We start from the raw sequence: 18,375 nt of genomic DNA, 5'->3' as shown, positions 1-18,375 counted from the left end.
TCCCTCCGTGTGGACACTGTTATTCAGCACTAAGAGTTTCTTTGTGAGAGTTAGCTTAATCCGTTTCCAAAGCAGATTAAGCTAAACCACACAAAGGACCTCTTACTGCTGAATAAGAGTGGCCGCATGGAGAGATAATGAGGAATAGTTATTTCGAGACAGCTACTTCGACTGCATATTTGGGCTTTTCCGCTCTGCGTCAACAAGCCCAAAGCCATACTGGAAAGGGAAGACTGCGGCTCTAGAAATTTGGGGAATAACAGTGCCGGGGACATATCATACCCATTAAATCTTCTGCTCTGCACACGATGGCTGCTCCTGCTCCAGTCGGCACGGGTCCTGGCTCCAAACCAGGCTGCATTATTCAATACCTACTTCTGTAAGCTCCAGATTGAATCCAGCCACAAACCTCAGCTGCAGACAGGGTGTGCGGGGAGAAGGACCTGCGGCGAGCGGCCCTGCCAAGTCTGCCACCCTCGGTACACATCATCTTTGATCTGACAGGCCCACCCATCTGGCTTTCCAGCATCACCCAGCGCTGCCGCAGCTCTTCACCCGCTGCCAAGGCCGAGCCGCCGTGCACGGCTGCTGCTGCAGTCCCCGTGCACACCCCGGGCTTCAGGGACAGACCGTCTGCACTCTCTCCATTCCTCTCGGCACAACCGCTCTTCTGCAGGAGAGCTGATGGCTTGCCGATATTTAATTTTAGGCCCACACAGGTCCCTAGAAGTTAATTTAAAGTGCATGCTCCAGCATAACAAACTGCCATGTGACTGAATCCAAAACACAGCTTGGGCTCCTCTGTGCTAAAATACTCTCTTCCTAAACCATCTTCCCCAGTGTAGGTTTCTACCTTGAAATGCTGCTCTCTGCAGTTTTACAGTATCCCAAACCAGCTGGTCAGAAAGGGCCAGAACTTAAGGCACTCGTATTGTGTTCCATTTGGGACATAGTGGGTATTTTATAAACAAAAGCTACGTGAGGGAAGCCTGAAGTGGATGCACTTCCAACCACACTGAAGGCAGCATAGTTAGTCTTTCTTAAGGATCTCTGATGAGCAAGCTTTCATCTTGCTTCCCCCTCTTCCAGAGAGTTTCAATATTTGGATATGTCAGAGAGGGATATACCAGATACATTTTGCTGTGCCACGACAAGCCAAAATGCCAAACCTCAGGGCTCCAGCTCAGGAGAAGGAGCTGCAGCACAGCCCCTCCAGGAAATCAAAATGCTGGTTCACCACAATATCCTGGGCTATAAACCTGCTGCTTCAGGGGGACCTGCTGAGCTGTCTCCAGTAACATCAGAGAAGCTTGGCCCTGCCTGGGAGCAGGGTGCACTGCAGCCATCTCAAGGCAAGCCACCCCGGTACCTGTGAACCAGAGCCCTTGCAGGCACCAAGGACCAGGCTCTCCCAAAGTCCAGCCAGGTAATTCACAAGAAACGGATGCTCAACAGATTGCACCGAGCATATCGTAACACCCCTACTCAGCTGCCTTCTGGAGCAATGCTTAGTGTTGCCAACTCCTAGGATTTTATGGTCAGTCTAGCAATATTTGCTATTTTTCTTAAAGCGTGGTAGCCTTGAAGTCAAGTGTTTAGGGAAGAACCTCAGCCTCCGCTTACAGCACACAGCAAGCTCCTGAACTGCTGTAGAGAAAAGTTTGAGAATGAGCGGAGTATACCCTGCAGGCTCAGGAACCAGAGAACAAATAAAGAGAACACAAAATGTATTATTTAAGAAACAGAAAACAAACAAAAACAACACCAAAAAGCCCCCCACCAATCCTCATGATCTTTTGAGGCCTGACTCATGATCCTAGAACAATTGGGGTTGGCAGTACTATACATTTTACAGCATTTATTCACAGCTGAAATATCGCAACATCCAAATACTTCAGAGTTCTTGGAGCTACTCACAGATCTCCTGACTACAACCGAGCGTGACAATTCATCCCAGCTGCCAATCCAGCCCCAAGGTGTCTTCTGAAGGTGCTTTAGTGCTGACTGATGTTTGTAGAAGCATTAAATTCCTGCTTACTTTACGGTAAGATGTACAAGCCTGCACGTTTCCCCAGTCTCAACATTAATGCAGAGGGGTTACCCCCAGTACCTAAATAAGGTCTGTAGAGGACGGACGTTGTGCCACAGAGTACCCACAACGGCATGAAGCAGTCCCCTAAAGTCTGAACTATTTTGCAAACACATCAAATTACCAAGTGAATTACTTTTTAGAAGTCCACATTTCTTCTGTGCTCTACACAAACCAAGCACTAGGCTGCCCATTCATATTTAGTGGGTACTGAATATAATGTGTGTGTTTTATAGGAATCCATCCAAAATAATTTTATTGGGCTGCTGGTAGATGAATTCTATACTTAGCCCTAAACATTCAGGTTTGAACACAGATTTTTTTTTTAAACACAACCCTTCCCAGTGAAAAATCAAAAGGAATTAGTGGTGAAAGATTTAGCCACAAAATTCTCAGCAAGTTTAATTTGTTCTGTGGCTTAATTCCATGCAGCTCTGAAATTCAGGACAAGATGTTTGCACACTTTTGGGCATGTATTAATGAAACATCTTGTTTACTTTGTAACTGCCAGAGCAATTAGCCAAATAAAGTATAGAGCATTTAAAAAGGAGAGAGTCACTAAAGGAGCTTTCCAATTAAGTCTGCATGGATATTTCTGCAGTGTGAGTCTTGGGGATTTGTGTGTTGGGTCCATGCACCAAGGCGTGACCTACCTGCCATCAGGGACTGCTAGTCCAGCTCAGACACACAGCCCTCTCCTACTCCCCATGCACATGCCCCTCTCAATACCCAGGCACTGACACGAATGATGCCCAACTCCTTCCCCCCACACCACCACCATGTTCCTGCAACTCTCAACACTGTCTGCATACCCAGACGATTGCCCTGCAGATCTCCAGGGAAGAGGGTGTCCCATCATGGGCACACGTGGCCTGAAATCCAAGAAGATCTCAAGAGGTTACTGCAGAGGAAGAACAGCCTCTCTACAACAAAATATTAAAGACAAACAAAGCAAGAACTTTAAAAGCCCTCTTGGGGCACTGCAAGTGGAAGCTGCAAGATTATGCTTCCAGATGGCTCCATACATACAGGACGTCTGGATGCACCCCACTGTTTGAAAGGACGCTATAGGTGGATTTTAAAACCTAGCTGAGATAAACCTCATGATTACTTGTAGGTATTTGTCTTTTCTTTCAAAGCGCCTAAGTGCAAACCACACAAGACAAAGAAATTAGAGACCAGGCAGGGCAGACTCCACAGCTTCAACTCTAACCACTCTGGGAAACTACTTCTGATCCCTCCAAACCACCCAGCGGTCCCAGACACCCGCTGTCCACACACCTCAAAGAGGCTGAGAAGAGAGAGTACAGAGAGTACGTTTGAGATGGTTTTGCCTTCAGTTTTGTTTGTCATATTATGTTTTGAAAACACATTTTTACCTCCTTAAGCAAAGAAAAAAAAGGGGGGGGGGCGGGATTAGATACACTACTGCATAGTGATTCTTTGTTCTTGGGGATTCAGTCTACATCATGGCTGCGTTCATTACATATTAGAAAACCCAGGCCAAATAGTACTAAAGTCCTCCCCCAAGGTAACATTTACAGTTACTTCAAAAGCCCTCCCTGCGGAAGAAAATGTAGGAATTTTTTAAACCTTTAGCTGTTTTGTAAGAAATACACGGTACCAAACCACCACCATTTTGGGTTCTGAATGTTTTTGCCTGGTACAAAGGAAGCTAAAAGCAAGTCTCTGTACAGCCGAGACAGCAGGAGGCAGGAACTTGGGACCGGTCTTTCACCCATACTCTTGCCCAAAACAGGGTATGGCTGAGTCACAGTATTTACTTTGCAGAGAACAGGGAAGAACATCACTGTGTTTCTCCTTAAAGTTGTAGGAATGCATGCATAGATAAAAGAAGGTTTTAAAGGAGCTTTCTTTCTGTAGCGAGCAGATTTTGGAGAAACCTTGTGCAGACATGCCATGCTCATTTTCACTTGCCTGTCCATCCCACAACAGAAAATTTTCATGTGAGCATCCCACTCCTAGGGCACCCAGATCTCATCCTTATCACGACGCTGGCGGCACACGCATGGAGCAGATCAGGGTCATGTTGAACATGGGCTTTCAGGACAACTAGCACCCAACCCACTTAGAGGAGCATGCAAGGCATCCAGCTGGGGTCTGCTTTACACCCAAAAACTTCCTGCTGAAACTGTTTTACAAAGTCTTAATAGCTTCAATGAAATCAAAGGTCAGAAAGAAAGAGGGGAAATAACCATAAAAACCCTTAAAAAAAATCCCAGCCTCATAATAGTACTATCCACAGGCTGAATTCAAAATTTTGACCTAGCAAGCTTAATAGCGTACTATTAAAACAATTTTTCCCTGTTTTCTTTCACCTTTGGACACAGATAAGCAGCATGACTGTGCCAGAGCAAGATGCAAGAGTCATACAAGACAAGTGAAGCACCTAAATGCAAATAAATGCATTGGTCTTAAATGGAGCCTCATGCTGTACCTTCCTTAAGACATGCTGAACATAATTTCAGTTTAATATTCTGTTTCTCATTATGGGCCTTGGAGACTCTCTCAAGCACCATGAAAAGCAGTATTAACCCGGTGCTGAGCACTGGGGGCAATCCAGCCAAATTATTCATGCTGGTCTTTTGCTTCGATTTTTGTAGTCTTAACTTAATGTTCTTAAACAAATCTGAAAGCAGAACGGCTGACAAATAGTGCAGACTTTACTTAAGACATTATAGACAGCCATGTTCTGCAGCCCTGAGTCATTAAGCTAAAAACCTGTGCTGAAAGCCAAGGGGAGTTTCATTGGAGGTGGGTGTAAAGGCTGCAGCCCTGACACGGAGCTCGTGGTAGTCACAGCTCAGCACTGAGAAGCAAGAGAAAAAAAAAAGAAAAAAAAAAAAAAGAAGGAGGGGCAGGGGAGAAAGAAGGGGGGGGAGAAACCCCCCCACTCTCCTTTCCTCTCTTTGTAATCCAGCTATAAAGATTAGCCTCAAATCCTGATTTCAGAGATAGGGGAAAAATAAGAAATGATTTGCAGGTGTTCGCATTTTCCTACAGATCTTCAGGGCAGCACAACTGATTTCAAGACGAAAAACTGGCATAGGTACACTTGGCGAGTAGACAAGACACAGCAACATGGGTGGAGAACCAGTTTCTATCCCTATACGTTACACATTACACTTGCACAGAAACATCAACAAACCCATGAAATATCCCTCATTGTTCCATAAAAAGGTTAATTGCATTTTCACATATGCAGAAATGGGTGTAGAGCCTCATGCAAGAGCGACCAGGTCCCAGGTGCCGTGGGCAGGCACAGCAGCGACGAACGGGGACACCAGAGAAGCCTGACACATCACAGGCCAACTGGCATCTGCAGCCACTTCATCTCCCTCGAATGCCATTACCCGCTCTAACTTTATTTACCAAAAATAAGACCATTTTTATTCCACAGAATCAATGTGGCCTGGGGCGGATGCCAGGAAAAAGGGTGGAAAAAGCTGTCCCTTATTTATTTATTTTAACAGAACAAGGCAAAACAGTTTGCTGTTAGAAATAAACATTAAACCTTGCAGAACCACCACCCCCCCCAAACCTCCCCCCCCCCCCCACTGCTCCCCGCCCCCCCACTCGACTCCCTCCTCCTCCTCTCCCTCCAACATTGTAAGTAGCACAAAAGATCACATTACAAATGCCAGCTGTGGCTCTTTTGGAAGGTGGCCTCCATCTCGGAGGTAGTATATGTTCCTCACGGCCTAAGTGGTTGCTATGGTAAATATGCTTTTTATTGAATAGCTGAGTGAAACAGCTTTTAAAGAGACCCATAAGAACCCCATAAATGGTCAAAATACAAGGCAGATCAACCTCAGCCTCCCTGGAAACAGGTTACTCTTTATTTTCCAAAATTATTGTGCTTTTTGATCCCTTTTTTTGTGCGTTTGTGTTGTCCACCCACGTCCACCCTGCCCACACCTGAGTGGAGAGGCTGGAGAAGGCCAGGGGAGCTGGGACCCCAACCAGCCACCCGACACAACGAGCTGCTTTGGTTTTTGAAGGCAAGCGCCCTCTCTCCTGCGCGTCAGGAGGCTTCGGGGACAGCGGATGCTCAGCACTGCTAAGCGCAGGTGATCCCCAGCAAAGCTACCCAACAAACTCAGCCTGCCCTCCCAGGCTGCAGCCAGCCAGGAGAAACCTCCTGCTCCCTTGCCATCGCCTGCCGCAAGCCCGACACTGCTCTGCCGCGCCGGCCCCAGAGCCCCGGGAACGCTCCTGCTCCCCGTGCTGGTCCTCCAGCACAGCAGTAAAAAGAGAATTAAAATAAGGAAGTTACTTTGGTTCATTTCTTATTAAGAATAAGATGATGGGCAGGTTTTGATGGCTGCAGATTTCTAAATAAACAGCCTAAACATCTTTTCTCTGATCTCTTCCTCCAGTGGCAGCCCAAGTGGATGGGAAGGAAAAAGCAGTGTCATTCCAAAAAAGTGAAGCAACCAGCACTACATATCAACTAAACAAATACCAGTCCTGTGCCCATTCCTCTCTGCTGTACTGAGGGATGGTTTGGAAGCTACGGACTCTAAAAGATAGGAAACCTTTTTTGTTTTTAAATAAAAAACTAAGACATAGCAAAGGGCTGAAACTTCTCAAGTTAAAGAGACAACAACAGAATAAGAAGCTCCTCAAAAATGTTTAGTATGATTTTAGGTTTCTAACAAAACAAATATGCGCCTTGGATGATCTACCAGCTACGCCAGCTTTAGACTGTGTAACAAAAGATAAAGAACAAGCAATGTTTCTTTTCCTGGAATTCACCTTGTCATACATTGGTTATAAAAAAGTAAAAAAAAAAAAATCATGTAAAACTTGATGATAAAGTATTTTAGAAGAAATACTCTAACCCACTACGTGCCATCTTCTCCAGAGGTAAATTTCCCAGATGAACGCTCAGAGCTAAGATGCTCCTTAGCATTAGACGGCACTGACACTGACTCTGGGCGAGGATGGGCCAATGTGTAAGGCCCCTCTTGCAGAACACCATATAAATAAACAGTTTCCTTTTAGACCTCTACAGACGCTATTTTAGAAAGTAAAATAAAACCCCAAACCCCTCGCATGCAAATTTGTATTTAACATTTCAAACTCAACATTGTTTTTACAACAGAAGCAAGAAAATTTAACAGAGAACTGAATATTTCCCTGAGAAGTTAATAAAAAAAGCTGGTTTTAGCAATGCTACTTATTATAAAGAGAGTTTTATATTTTGCAGGTAAGTAGTGAACATTTATACTAAATGAGAAGTCATCACAACCCAAAGGGACATGTGCTCTGTTGAGCCTTCACCCAGCTAAAACGCTGACCAAGTCTCATGAACCTTCATTCAAGATTTTGCAAAAAGAAAAGTTTGTGGTTTTTTTTTTATTAAAAGCCGTAGAACAGGCTTGGTTTTTATTTTTTTTTAATGCTTTCCGAAAGCGTCTCTTCAATCTCTTCAGTTCAACATTGTCTGATGTGTAAAGCAGCCTGATTGGACTTCACTGCCACTAAGTAATTCTGCAGTGTGTAAATGTAGAGCATTTTCAACTCTCTGCTCTCCTATGAGGCACATTAACGATAACTTCATAAACAGGCCAGCAATAGCAAATATATTCCCTCCTTTTACCATGGGCTCTTTAGGGTTTTTGTTTGTTTTGAAGTACTTCTCTTTTGGTTTGCGTAAAAGAAAACCGATGACCACCAATGCCATTAATGTCAAATGCCTTTTTTTTTTTTTTTTTTTTTTTTAAACAAAGGAAGAACATCTTTCTGCGTTTACTTACAACAATGTGTGCTGGAGATGGAGACCTAGCATCCTTGAGGGCTTGTCTACTTTGAAGGCTCCCTGCCTGAACATCAAGCAGTGGCCATTTCATCTGCAGATACTGGATGGAGGAAACAAAAATGGGGAAAGAAAAATGAGTTCAGAAAAGAAAGGCAAAAAAAATAACAAATCTTAGGTAACATGGGTAAAAAGATATAAATTAAAACTTATGCAAGGAACTGAAACAAAAATTAAGACGACTTTGCATGTTTGTGGAGACAAAATCTGTGCAGAACGCTAACAATTTCATACCACCACATTACAGTTCAGGAATTAAAAAAATAAAGCAGATTGCAAAGACAGTATTACATTGATTTTATTAATCGTAGCAAATCTAGAAGACGACTAAAACCCACACAGAAAGAAAATACCAAAACCATGGAGAGGATGGGACAAGGGAGGAGAAGGTGGATTATTAGTCTTAGGAGAGGGAAAACACGTATTGTGGGTTAAGAATATGATCTCATTATTTAACGGGTCATCTGTCAGCCTTCTTTCAACAAATGCACCATGTGAACTCCCCTGGCTTCCCAGCGCTGTATGAGCCCTAAAGGCAGAAGTCTACCCCAAAAGACCCAGCACTGCTGGGTCTTAGCACCTATTTTCCCTGCTTTTCACCATTTCTGGAAGTCACCATGGATTATTTTCTTCTTGCTCATCATCACCAGGAGAGAAACCTTCTGTTGGACAACGCTTAATTGACTTGCACAGTGTAACTTATTCAATTACAAGGCCAAACTTAATAAGCTCTCCAGTTGATGAAGTCCAAGACAGAATATAGCCTGGTGCACTCAGGCTCAGCTGCGCTGGCCAGGCACTCAGGGGTAGCCACAACTTCTTTATGTCACTGTCATCAGCAGATAGGCTGAATACACACAGGCAGTGAGTCTGCAGTGTAAGGGGGTGTTGATTCAAAAGCAAAAAAAAGCTTAACTACACTTCAAGAAGGAGCAGAACGTTCCCACGGATTTAACCGGCATCAAATATCAACTAAAAACTTCTGCTCTTGGGCATGCATGTCCTCTCACTAAACTCACTGGAGGAGCCATTGCACCCCAGCTGGAGCTCAAGGCTTCCACCAAACAGGTCAAGTCTCGAGCTGGTGCCCAGATTGCTGCATCAGAAGTGCTCAATTCTCACCAAGAGCAGCCCCACAGAGAAGTTAGTTAGCCTACATAGGTTTCTGCACAGCACATCTAAATATAGTTTCAGCCCAAGCTTTTCTCTCAGCATGGTGCTGCACCTAGGCATACTGGTTAATACATGATCTCTAAAAGCCCTATATCGTGCTGGAAGAAATGCGTACTGCCACATACCTTTAGCCCCCTCCCAGAACTAAGAAAAGCATCTGTATGCATAGATCAAGCCACTGCAGAAGATCCTATTTAGTGCTAGACTCTGGTTGACCTAACATCTATTCCTAGAAATATCTAGAGAAATAGTTATGTTTACCCATTCTTTTTTTTTTTTTTTTTTTTTTTTTTTTTAAAAGGGTAATCTTGAAGGAGAACCACACACAAACAACCCCCACCACCCCAAGCGAACAACGGAAGACATTTCTAAATCTCCATGAAGGAAGGAAGGAGATCTGGTTCCATGCTTTCAGCACATCACTATCACATTTGCTCACGTATGCAAAACATTTGCTAGCATGCAAGGCCTGTTTGCTGCAAGACCCTGGGCACCGAGGTGACCAAAAGCAGGAGTCAGCAGGAGGATGCATTACCAATTCCCATCGCTTGGAGGGCCTGAGATTTCTGAGCTACTGGAATGCAAATAAACAAACCCATACTCTGGATTTGTGCCCCATACGAGTTCCTCAAGTTCCAAGAAGTCTTGTTTTTATTCATCTTCACATTTGGGATTTGTGCAATGTGGACCAGAATGTTTCAGCACTTCTTAAAAACAAGAAATAAAACCCAAACAAACCAGAACTAGTCTACCATAAGTGACATTTCTCTTATGACTCGATTGTAAGCCTCCAGATATTTGATCGCTTGTATCAAATCCCTGCTCTTCAATATAGGTGACCACAACATAAATTTTAGAGTTGAGATGATGTTAAAGTAACTTTCTAACCCTTTGTGGTTTCAAAAAAGTGCTTAAAAATGCAACCCAAATGCACAGAAAATGATCCCAAAACCTAAGCCGGCTGAGAGCTGCTTAACTTGAGGGCAAATCTGACACATTTCAGATTTGCAGATGGCACTATTAAACAAGTCAACTGCTACATTTTTAGAAGTCCATCAGTTGTCTTAGACGGCGATCGTAACACCACCACATAAAGGGGCGTATGAATTTGCAGAAAGGGTCCTGACGGGTCACAGCTACTACCAGCTTCCTCAGGTTTTCCAGCCAGCTAGTGAAGTATTTTTCCCTTCTTCCAAGGAAAACGTCCTCACAGGATGTGCGCCTCATGGTACACGACTCTGTTTCAAACTCCACAACCATTTCGGAGAGTGAGAAGTTACTGCTACCACAGCTAAAGCACTTACAAGAACCTGCCAGCTCAACCCAGTGGCGTTTCAGGAAATGGCCACTAAGCCATTACCCACCAAAATAAACCAACCGCCCTCATTTTTCCATGACTACTCCATGGTCACAAGCAACCATGGAATATTCCTACAACCATGACAACCCATGAAGGCACGAAGAAGCTCAGGTCAGCAGCTGTCCTAAAAGACAGGCCAAGAAATGCGTGGGCTTCTCTGAGACTGCCCCAAGGGCAGGCTGAGGCACTGACACAGCAGCATGAGCAAGCTCACATCAGACCCCATCCAGTCAGTAATTATTGCAGGGATTACAAAGCCTTCAGGACTGTCAGTTCTGCTGTTCTTTACTAGCAATAAATTCCCTTAGAAGAAACAGGGCAAGAAGGTATGGTTGCTCCTGCTCCACCTCAATCTCACAAGAGCCCGTACTTTCAGCGCCAGTGCTCCCACACCAGGCCAACCAGCCTAAGTGCAAGATCAAAGTTTCAGAAAATCTTACTGCTACTTTGCTTTTCTGCTTTTAAAACCCTTAGTTTGGACTCTCAGTCCAGTCCTCCTCTTACCCACCCCTGCCAAAGAGGATCCAAGAAGTCTTACAGTGCAAAGACTAAATACTAAATGCAGCTAAAGCTGCTTCTCCTCTTGGACACGCACATGGAATAGTCCAAACCCAGAGGGCTCAGTTTTGCACACAAGCACACACACAGACAGCTTCCATTTCCACCAGTGGGGGGAAAAAATAAAATAATATAAACAGTCCCCATGGAAAGCAGTAATGTGCAAGGGTCAATAAAGTAACTTCCACGAGCTCTACCAAGTGGCCAGGATCCAGAGCAGCATCCCGGCCCCGCCAAGGGCGAGATGTTCTGTCCGTCAGATAAACAGAGAGGGCTAGAGCCCGGAGCCAACGCCTGCGTCAAGCTAACGAACCCACAGCTTCAATGGCGGGACATCTGCAAAAGAAAAAAAGTCCAATTTGCTGGCTTCAAAACGCCAGCCCCGTTGATAAAGTATGAACTATTAGCATTGTTTAAGGTGACGAGCCTGACTCAAGGCCTCCTCATCCAAGAATTGTCATGCCTGTAACACAATATTGATGTGGTGGCTTATAATTCTTACTTTACATAAAAGCTTCATTGTGTGCCAAATTCAATCTCCACAGGCTACCTGAGCCACAGATTTTTACGAGTCTACATTTCAGCGCTGCGAGTCTACAATACACATAATTTTCAATTATGTTAGGGCAGAACAGGATCACTGCCTATATAACATTACTGGTTGGAGGAAATGAGACTCAGCCCTACTGCCGAGAGAGCTAACTGGATCCAGATGGTGGGCCGAGCGAGGCAGCCGTCCGAGGGAGCGACATCGCAGCAGCCGCCCCCTCCACAACTCTCTCTTTCACGATGGAGGGAGACACCAAGCCATCGCTGGGGCTGGGAGCCGGGACGGGAGGATGCTCGGGCAGGGGGGGAGTCGCATCACGGCACGGGGAGGGCGAAGGGAGAGGGGGGAGAGGCGTGATTGCTTTCGCAGGTTTACTACTGCTGCCCTACGCTGAGATATTCTTATTAAAGAGAAGAAAAATTAAGTCCTGTTACAGCGGAGAGGTAAATCCTTTCCTTCCTCAAGCAACTAAATAGCAGGAAATCCTCTTCTCTCGGCCCTAAATGCAGATTTGAGCCAGACGGTTCCTCTGATTTGTAAGGAGTCCACAAAAATCCGAAGCCGACTTTCCCAGCCTTCTGACACTGCTTTTACATTCCTGCACCAAGGGGGAAGGGTAGAAGGGAGGGAAGTTCCCACCATCCTGCTCCTGCAAAGGCTGGACACACGCTCGCTCCTCTCCTGCTTCTGTGTCTCAGTGTGGAAATTAGGACTTGCCTGTACAAACATTGAACTTTTCAACAAATTAACTCTAACAAATCTGTACAAATTATTTTGGAGTAAAACTGTTGAAATGGGCTCTGCTGGCCTGCTTTTAACATTTTTTAAAATAATGTCATCTTGCCATGAGTATTTTATTCCCTGTTTAACAATATGATCTGATGGGGATCATTAGCATGTGTGTGTTTAAAAAAAAAGGGCAGGGGGAGAATGTTTTATGGCAAGTCTCAGAGAGCTTAAGCAAAATAATTGTTAAGCTCCAGGCCTCCGCACAAAAATTAAAACACGTATGGGGCGAGCGTACTTGAGAGAAACCAAAGCTTTTAAAAAGGCTGTTAAATTGTCAGCACAAGGGAAAAGGCAAATGATTTGAACAGCCCAGATTTTTTTTTTTTTTTTTGGTAGAAGGGGAACAAAAAAAAGCCACCCTTACCCTCCACTCCTGCGAGCAGCACGTCCTCACCTCCCATCTGCAGCCAGAAGGTCCTGCAAAGCCCGGACCCACCAGGGAGCAGCTCTGCATGGCCACCCCCCCAGATACCACCCAAAGCAGCTGCCTTCCTGGGCACCAGCAGGGCAAAGAAACATCTTTCCCAAGATTTCACAGCAGAGTTGGTTAGAAGCAGCTAAAATTCATATCCAAGACTAAAGGAGTTTGCTGGAAACTCTTATTTGCGGCCGGCAGCTACCCCCTGCGCTGAGGCCAGGCTCACAGCGGCGCGGCCCTGATGGAAGGGATGGCACAGAGCTCACAGGTGTTTCCTGCACCGGTGTCCAACCTGGAGCTGCTCCCTTGTCACACTATTGTTTTCACTGATGGAATGCCCTATGAGTGATATCCCAAAGCATATAAATATATAAATGCAATTAAAAAAAAAATACACTGTATTTTTAAATGGAGGGAAAGCTGCACAACACTTTCCAGCTCAGGTTTCCTGCAGCTGGTGCTTATTAGCTCCCAGGAACTGAAACAAGCAGGAGCAGGGCTCCTGGAGTCAGCTTGATGCCACAGGCCTCTGATACCTCTCCTAACCATGGGACCACACCTCCACACTTTCTCCCTGGATCTCAATATGCCATGCAGGCAGAAATATATCTGATCGTAGTTTTGCGGTTAGTCTCTCTCTTGGCCAGCGTTGCAGAATCACATGGAAGTACACACCTGAACGTCAACTTTGAAGGTCAGGAGTTTCTCTGATATTTAGCTAGCAACTCTCTAGGAGGGCGCATCTAGACAAATTTTAACCAGAGATAATCCAGTAGCAATATAGGAGAGTGCAATGCTGAGGGGAGGGCTGAGATTTATGGGGAAGGTGATAGGAACGAAGACGGAGCTTAACGAGACTGTAATTGCTCTCTGCGGACAAGAAAAATAGTTGCAAGAGGATACTCATCTTGGTACCTACAAGGAAAGGTCTGTAACCTACTAGTGTCCCCACTTAAGTCAGAAGGCAAAGCCTCTAAGGATTTAAAAGTAGACCCTCAGCTTCTGCTCCATCCCTTAATTTACCTCAACCCCTTATTTTTGGTCTTCAGTTATCACCTTGTTTGTAGAGGTGCGCAGTGTGAGAGCAAAATCTGAAGGATTTATTTTAAATAACTGAAGGAGATTGCTGAAAGAACTTTAAAAGGGCCTCCTATTTCTTGCAGATCTGCAATGTCTGGAATTTTTTTGTATGAGAAGTAATAGACACCACCCACAATGTTCAGCCCTTTTACAGAATATGTAATATACCATGACGAGGCACAGGGGAGCTGCTCAAAATGACATCAACAAGGCTCATTTCAATGAGACCGATCCTTTCCACACAAAAGATTTCCCCACAGCGTTCAAGAAATGAAAGCTTGAAATTGTAAAACACAGAAGTATTTATCACATATCTCCACTTTTTTTTTTTAAACTAATATCACCCTTTAAACTATTGCAACACTGTAAAAATAAATGATTAAATAAAATACATAAATAGGGAAAAAGGGGCACAAAAAAAGGAACTGGCAACGTGTACCTGCACAGACACATGCACATAGGGCATGAGGTCCTCTTCCCAATTTAAAATGCCACTTATTCACCAGCACTGGTATCAGCCAAACTATCTTGTGATATATTCCTGAACAAGACACTTCTAGTGCCTTGAATTTCCCTGTTATTGAGAACTTGAGTGACCTTGTCTCCTTCCCTTCAGTAATACACGAGTCCCTCAAATGGGGGCCTTGAGTTGCCCATTTTAGTATTTTTGTATGTGCCTTTGTCACATTGCTAAAGTGCTGCTAGGGTATAAAAAAGAAGAAGGCAGAGTCCTCCACAGCCTGAAAGCTACAGAAATGTGTCAGCAATTAAACAGTTCGAGATCATCTCAAAGGAGAGATGCCTTGATGAAGGCACAGAGCAATCTAAGGCTCCGGGCAAAGAGGATGCCCGTTTTGGGGTGGAACAAGGCACAAAGAAATAGTTTGAGCCCCACAGGCACCTCAACAACTGCAGTTCCCTCTTGCCTGAGCAGTCAGACCAAGTGGAGATGGAGGAATGTCCCAGAAGCACCAGATGAATGGCTTTCTCCTGACCTCATCACCAGGCTCCGTGCCCTCACAGCGCACACAGCTCATCTCCCGCATCCCGGATGACATCCAATATAACAGCTACATCCCATTACTACTGCCGCACATCACCCCTACCTACACAGTTTTTCTATAGACAGTGATAAGGGCACAGAGGAGGGTGCCATGGGAGAGAGCTAAAGAGAATAACCAGAAGCTTCCTTAAAAATTATTGCCTATGAAAGTTCAAGCAAATCCAGATAATTATTTACTTATTCGGACATGGATGAAAGGCATTCTTGCCATCAGTTCTACTGAAATACTGAAGTAAACCAGTTTTTTTGCTTCTAATGAAGGCAAGGTGGGTAGACTACAGTTGAGTTCTAGGATAGCTAATCAGCTACTGCAGGAATTAAAAATCATTTTTTTAGCTTTACAAGAGGAAGAGTGTTCATGTGACACAGAAGTACAGCATTGCTTTCTGCAGTTCACATGGTATCTCAGCAAAACAACTGCATGCAGTGTTTCTCGATCCTGGGTGGAGCTTGGGAAAGCACCATTACTTTTTTCACATTGAATTTGAAAGCCTCCACAGCCCTCACTGCACAAATCAGCAGGCTGGCTGAGTACTATTTGGATGTCTACAAAGTACTGTTCCAGAAGACAGGCACAAATAAAAGCATAATTTCTGTCGAGGAACAAGAACAAACTTTTTATCTACTTACTTTAAGCCAGAAAAACCCAACTTCTTCATCTTCAGACTACTTTCCGCAGATTTTCCCTGCAACCTGTTCTGTTCCACTCAAGCACAGAGTTTCCATTAGAGAAAGAATGGGACAGTCATGAAATGTCAACAAAGTCTTTCTGTAGATACGGCTTGTTTAGACTCCGCAAAGCTAAACCAGTCTCCAAGACTCACCGAACAATTTGATGTACAGACCCACATTTAATTTCTCTTCCTGGCAATCTCCCAGAGAGTGAGAGAACAATTGGTAACTAGTGTTTGCATGAAGTCCAAGAATGCATTTTATGGTCTATAAAATATAATTCCTTTCCTCCCCATTAAATAAAGACAGTAAAAATATCTGACAGCATGTTAGAGACAAAGATCACAGCACTGAACTACCTCCATTGCGACAGAAGGGCTGCTCCAGGGGAACCTTCCCTCCCTTAAAGCCTTCCAACTCTGTTAAGAGCTAACTCCATTTGTAAAGGACGTACTATAAGCTTTGCAACTACCCTTTTTAAAAAAAAATGTTGTGTTTTGGTTTTTTTTTAAGAAAAAACAAAAACTCTAAAACAAACCAAAATAAGAGAGCTCAGTGGTCAGCTAGCCTGGTTCTGCTTTAATATTGCAGAACACGTCTGCCCTGTCCTGCTGCATCTCGCCCCACCACATGGATCTGTGGCACAGGACAGCACAGTGGTGCGAGGAGTGAAAGGGGCCCTCCAAAACTCGCCCCCATCTTCCCCTCGCTTCGACCACTCGGAGTCTGGAGTAGGAGTTACACGTTTCCTAATTACGGAAAGCATTAACCAGCCTCCTTTGGTACCCTGGTGGTAATGTCCATCAGGAAACTCATCTCTGCATGACCAGGATGAAAAATGGCTGCTGAACTGGTACCATTTTCCACTGCGTGTATGTGTGCAAAGAAAAAAAAAAAACACACAGACAGAGGCCTATCTTCGTGCACCTCTGTCCTGGATCAGTCCTACCTGCCTTCATCATTTGTTACTATCACCAGAGATTGACAGATGCCCAATCTGTCCTCTTGAGTGTTTCCTATTTGTAGGAGAAAAAAAAAGTCTGATTTGGTTTCTTACAATGAGGAGGGATGACGGAGGAGGACGAGGAGAAGGGCTGGACCCGTGAGACCAAGTACAAGCGGTTTGTCACACACTTTCTGTGAGGAGCCGCACAAGTTCAGAAGCCTCAGTTTACAAAATCTGAGACAAAAGAGGGTTGATTTGTAAAGCACTCGGCACCTCTGGCTATCAGAAGCCAGCAGACACGTGACAAGGGCAAGATGGGAGAAGGATGCCCCGTGAGGTGCCTTGCCCTCCAAAGGGGCCTCTCAGATTATCTGGATTGTTTTGGTTTTTTTTTTTCCTTCACTCTTTGATCCAAATTCTCATCTCAGGTCCTGTGAAGTACCTGCGAATGAGAGGCAGGGGTGGGTGGGACCCCAGAGTAAAGGTGCTACAGGAGAATTTAGCTGTTTGCTTGTTGTTGTAACGTTGCCAAATGGGGTTTTACTGAGAGTCATATTTTCTCCCGCTGTTGGGTAAGTGAAACTCATGACTCGAATCACTACCACAAAAATTCCTGTCGATGTAGCAATTCTGGGTGAACTGCCGGGAGCCACTCTCTAGTAAACCCAGCAAATTTCATACCGAATTTCCTGTCGCCTCCCTTGTGGTTTCCATGTGCGACTGGGTCTTCAATGCAACAAGGGGTTACTGCAGAATAGATGGCTCCAAGGGTTTCAGGCCCTCGTGAAAACCAAGAACTTGCAAAATTCTCTTTCCCCAGGGTTGGTAACTTTTGTCTATTTTTTTTTTTTTTTTTTAAACAAACCCAAAAAGTTAACTCAAAAATGTAACCTAAAGGCAACCTCAGGAAAAAGTCCCGGAGATAACACTGAAACCAGCAATATTCTGACCTCCTAGAAGAAGCTGGGAAGGTTGCTGTTGAGGTTATTTTGTTTTTCAGAAAGCCTGCCTTGGAAAAAAACCTTTCCACTGCATCATATCCTAGTCCACATTCCTCGCCGTAATCTTTTAGCTCAGATGCGTGGAGATGTCTTTGAAAGATGTAAAAGAGGTCGAGAGTCCCCTCAGCTAATTGTGCTGGCTGAGAAACAAAACTTGTGGGCTGGGGTAGGATTTGTGTCAGACTGACCTTCTGCAAGACCAGCTACTCCTCTGAATAAAACCCTCTCGCTGCCTCCGCCAGAATCCTCCTGCCACTCAAGTATCATCTTGCTGTAACAAATTACTCGTAACCCAGGATTACAGCTCTTTCCAAATCCCTCCTAGAGAGCCGGGAAAGAAATGTTCCCTCCCAGGATTCGGCACCAGTTGTTTTCCCTACCAATAATCCTCCTATTTGCTTCTCCGACAGCATTAGTGCGTGGGACCAGCAAGACCGCTTGCACCCATTTTCCTTCCAAGCACAAGCTGGATGTCTCAATTGTCCATCAAGAGAGGAAAAGATGAAGGCTTGCCTTCAGATACCCATGGAAAAGACAGCCCGTCTGCCCAGAGGCAAAGCTGACTCCTGGTTAAATAGGAAGAATTATATTTAGGTGGAGGACTAAGTGAATCATTTGGGATGAAAGCAAAACCAAACAAATTAAGTATTCACTAAATCTGTGCTGTCACCTCTTGTTCCTGGGCAGCCACCCTGTGTATTTATTTTCTGGTTTCCTCCAGAACCACCAAAACAATGCAATATGCATTTATGGTATTTAAATGAGGTATTTTAAAAATATTCTTAGTTGAATCATCAGCCACACAAACTCTTCCTTAAAAACAAATAAAATGTT

At 44.5% G+C, this 18,375-nt stretch overlaps 1 protein-coding gene across 20 annotated transcripts in view; it reads right to left on the bottom strand.

Moving 5' to 3' along the window:
• TCF7L2 (transcription factor 7 like 2) overlaps positions 1 to 18,375 on the bottom strand; it is a 181,387-nt gene that overhangs the window by 108,963 nt on the left and 54,049 nt on the right. For 17 of the 20 annotated variants that reach the window (XM_087764694.1, XM_087764693.1, XM_087764704.1 and 14 more), the window contains one exon: positions 7,873 to 7,974. The exons of the other annotated variants lie outside the window; for them this stretch is intronic. In XM_087764694.1, coding sequence (XP_087620820.1) covers positions 7,873 to 7,974 — 102 coding nt within the window. The remainder of the gene's footprint in view (positions 1 to 7,872; positions 7,975 to 18,375) is intronic. 20 annotated transcript variants of the gene reach the window in all.

Source organism: Nipponia nippon, unplaced genomic scaffold (genome assembly GCF_047370975.1).
Source record: "Nipponia nippon isolate SJK-2023a ecotype South Korea unplaced genomic scaffold, ASM4737097v1 scaffold_3, whole genome shotgun sequence".
Taxonomy (NCBI): domain Eukaryota; kingdom Metazoa; phylum Chordata; class Aves; order Pelecaniformes; family Threskiornithidae; genus Nipponia; species Nipponia nippon.
Note: the sequence above shows the minus strand (reverse complement) of the source record. Positions and strands in the feature narration are given on the sequence as shown.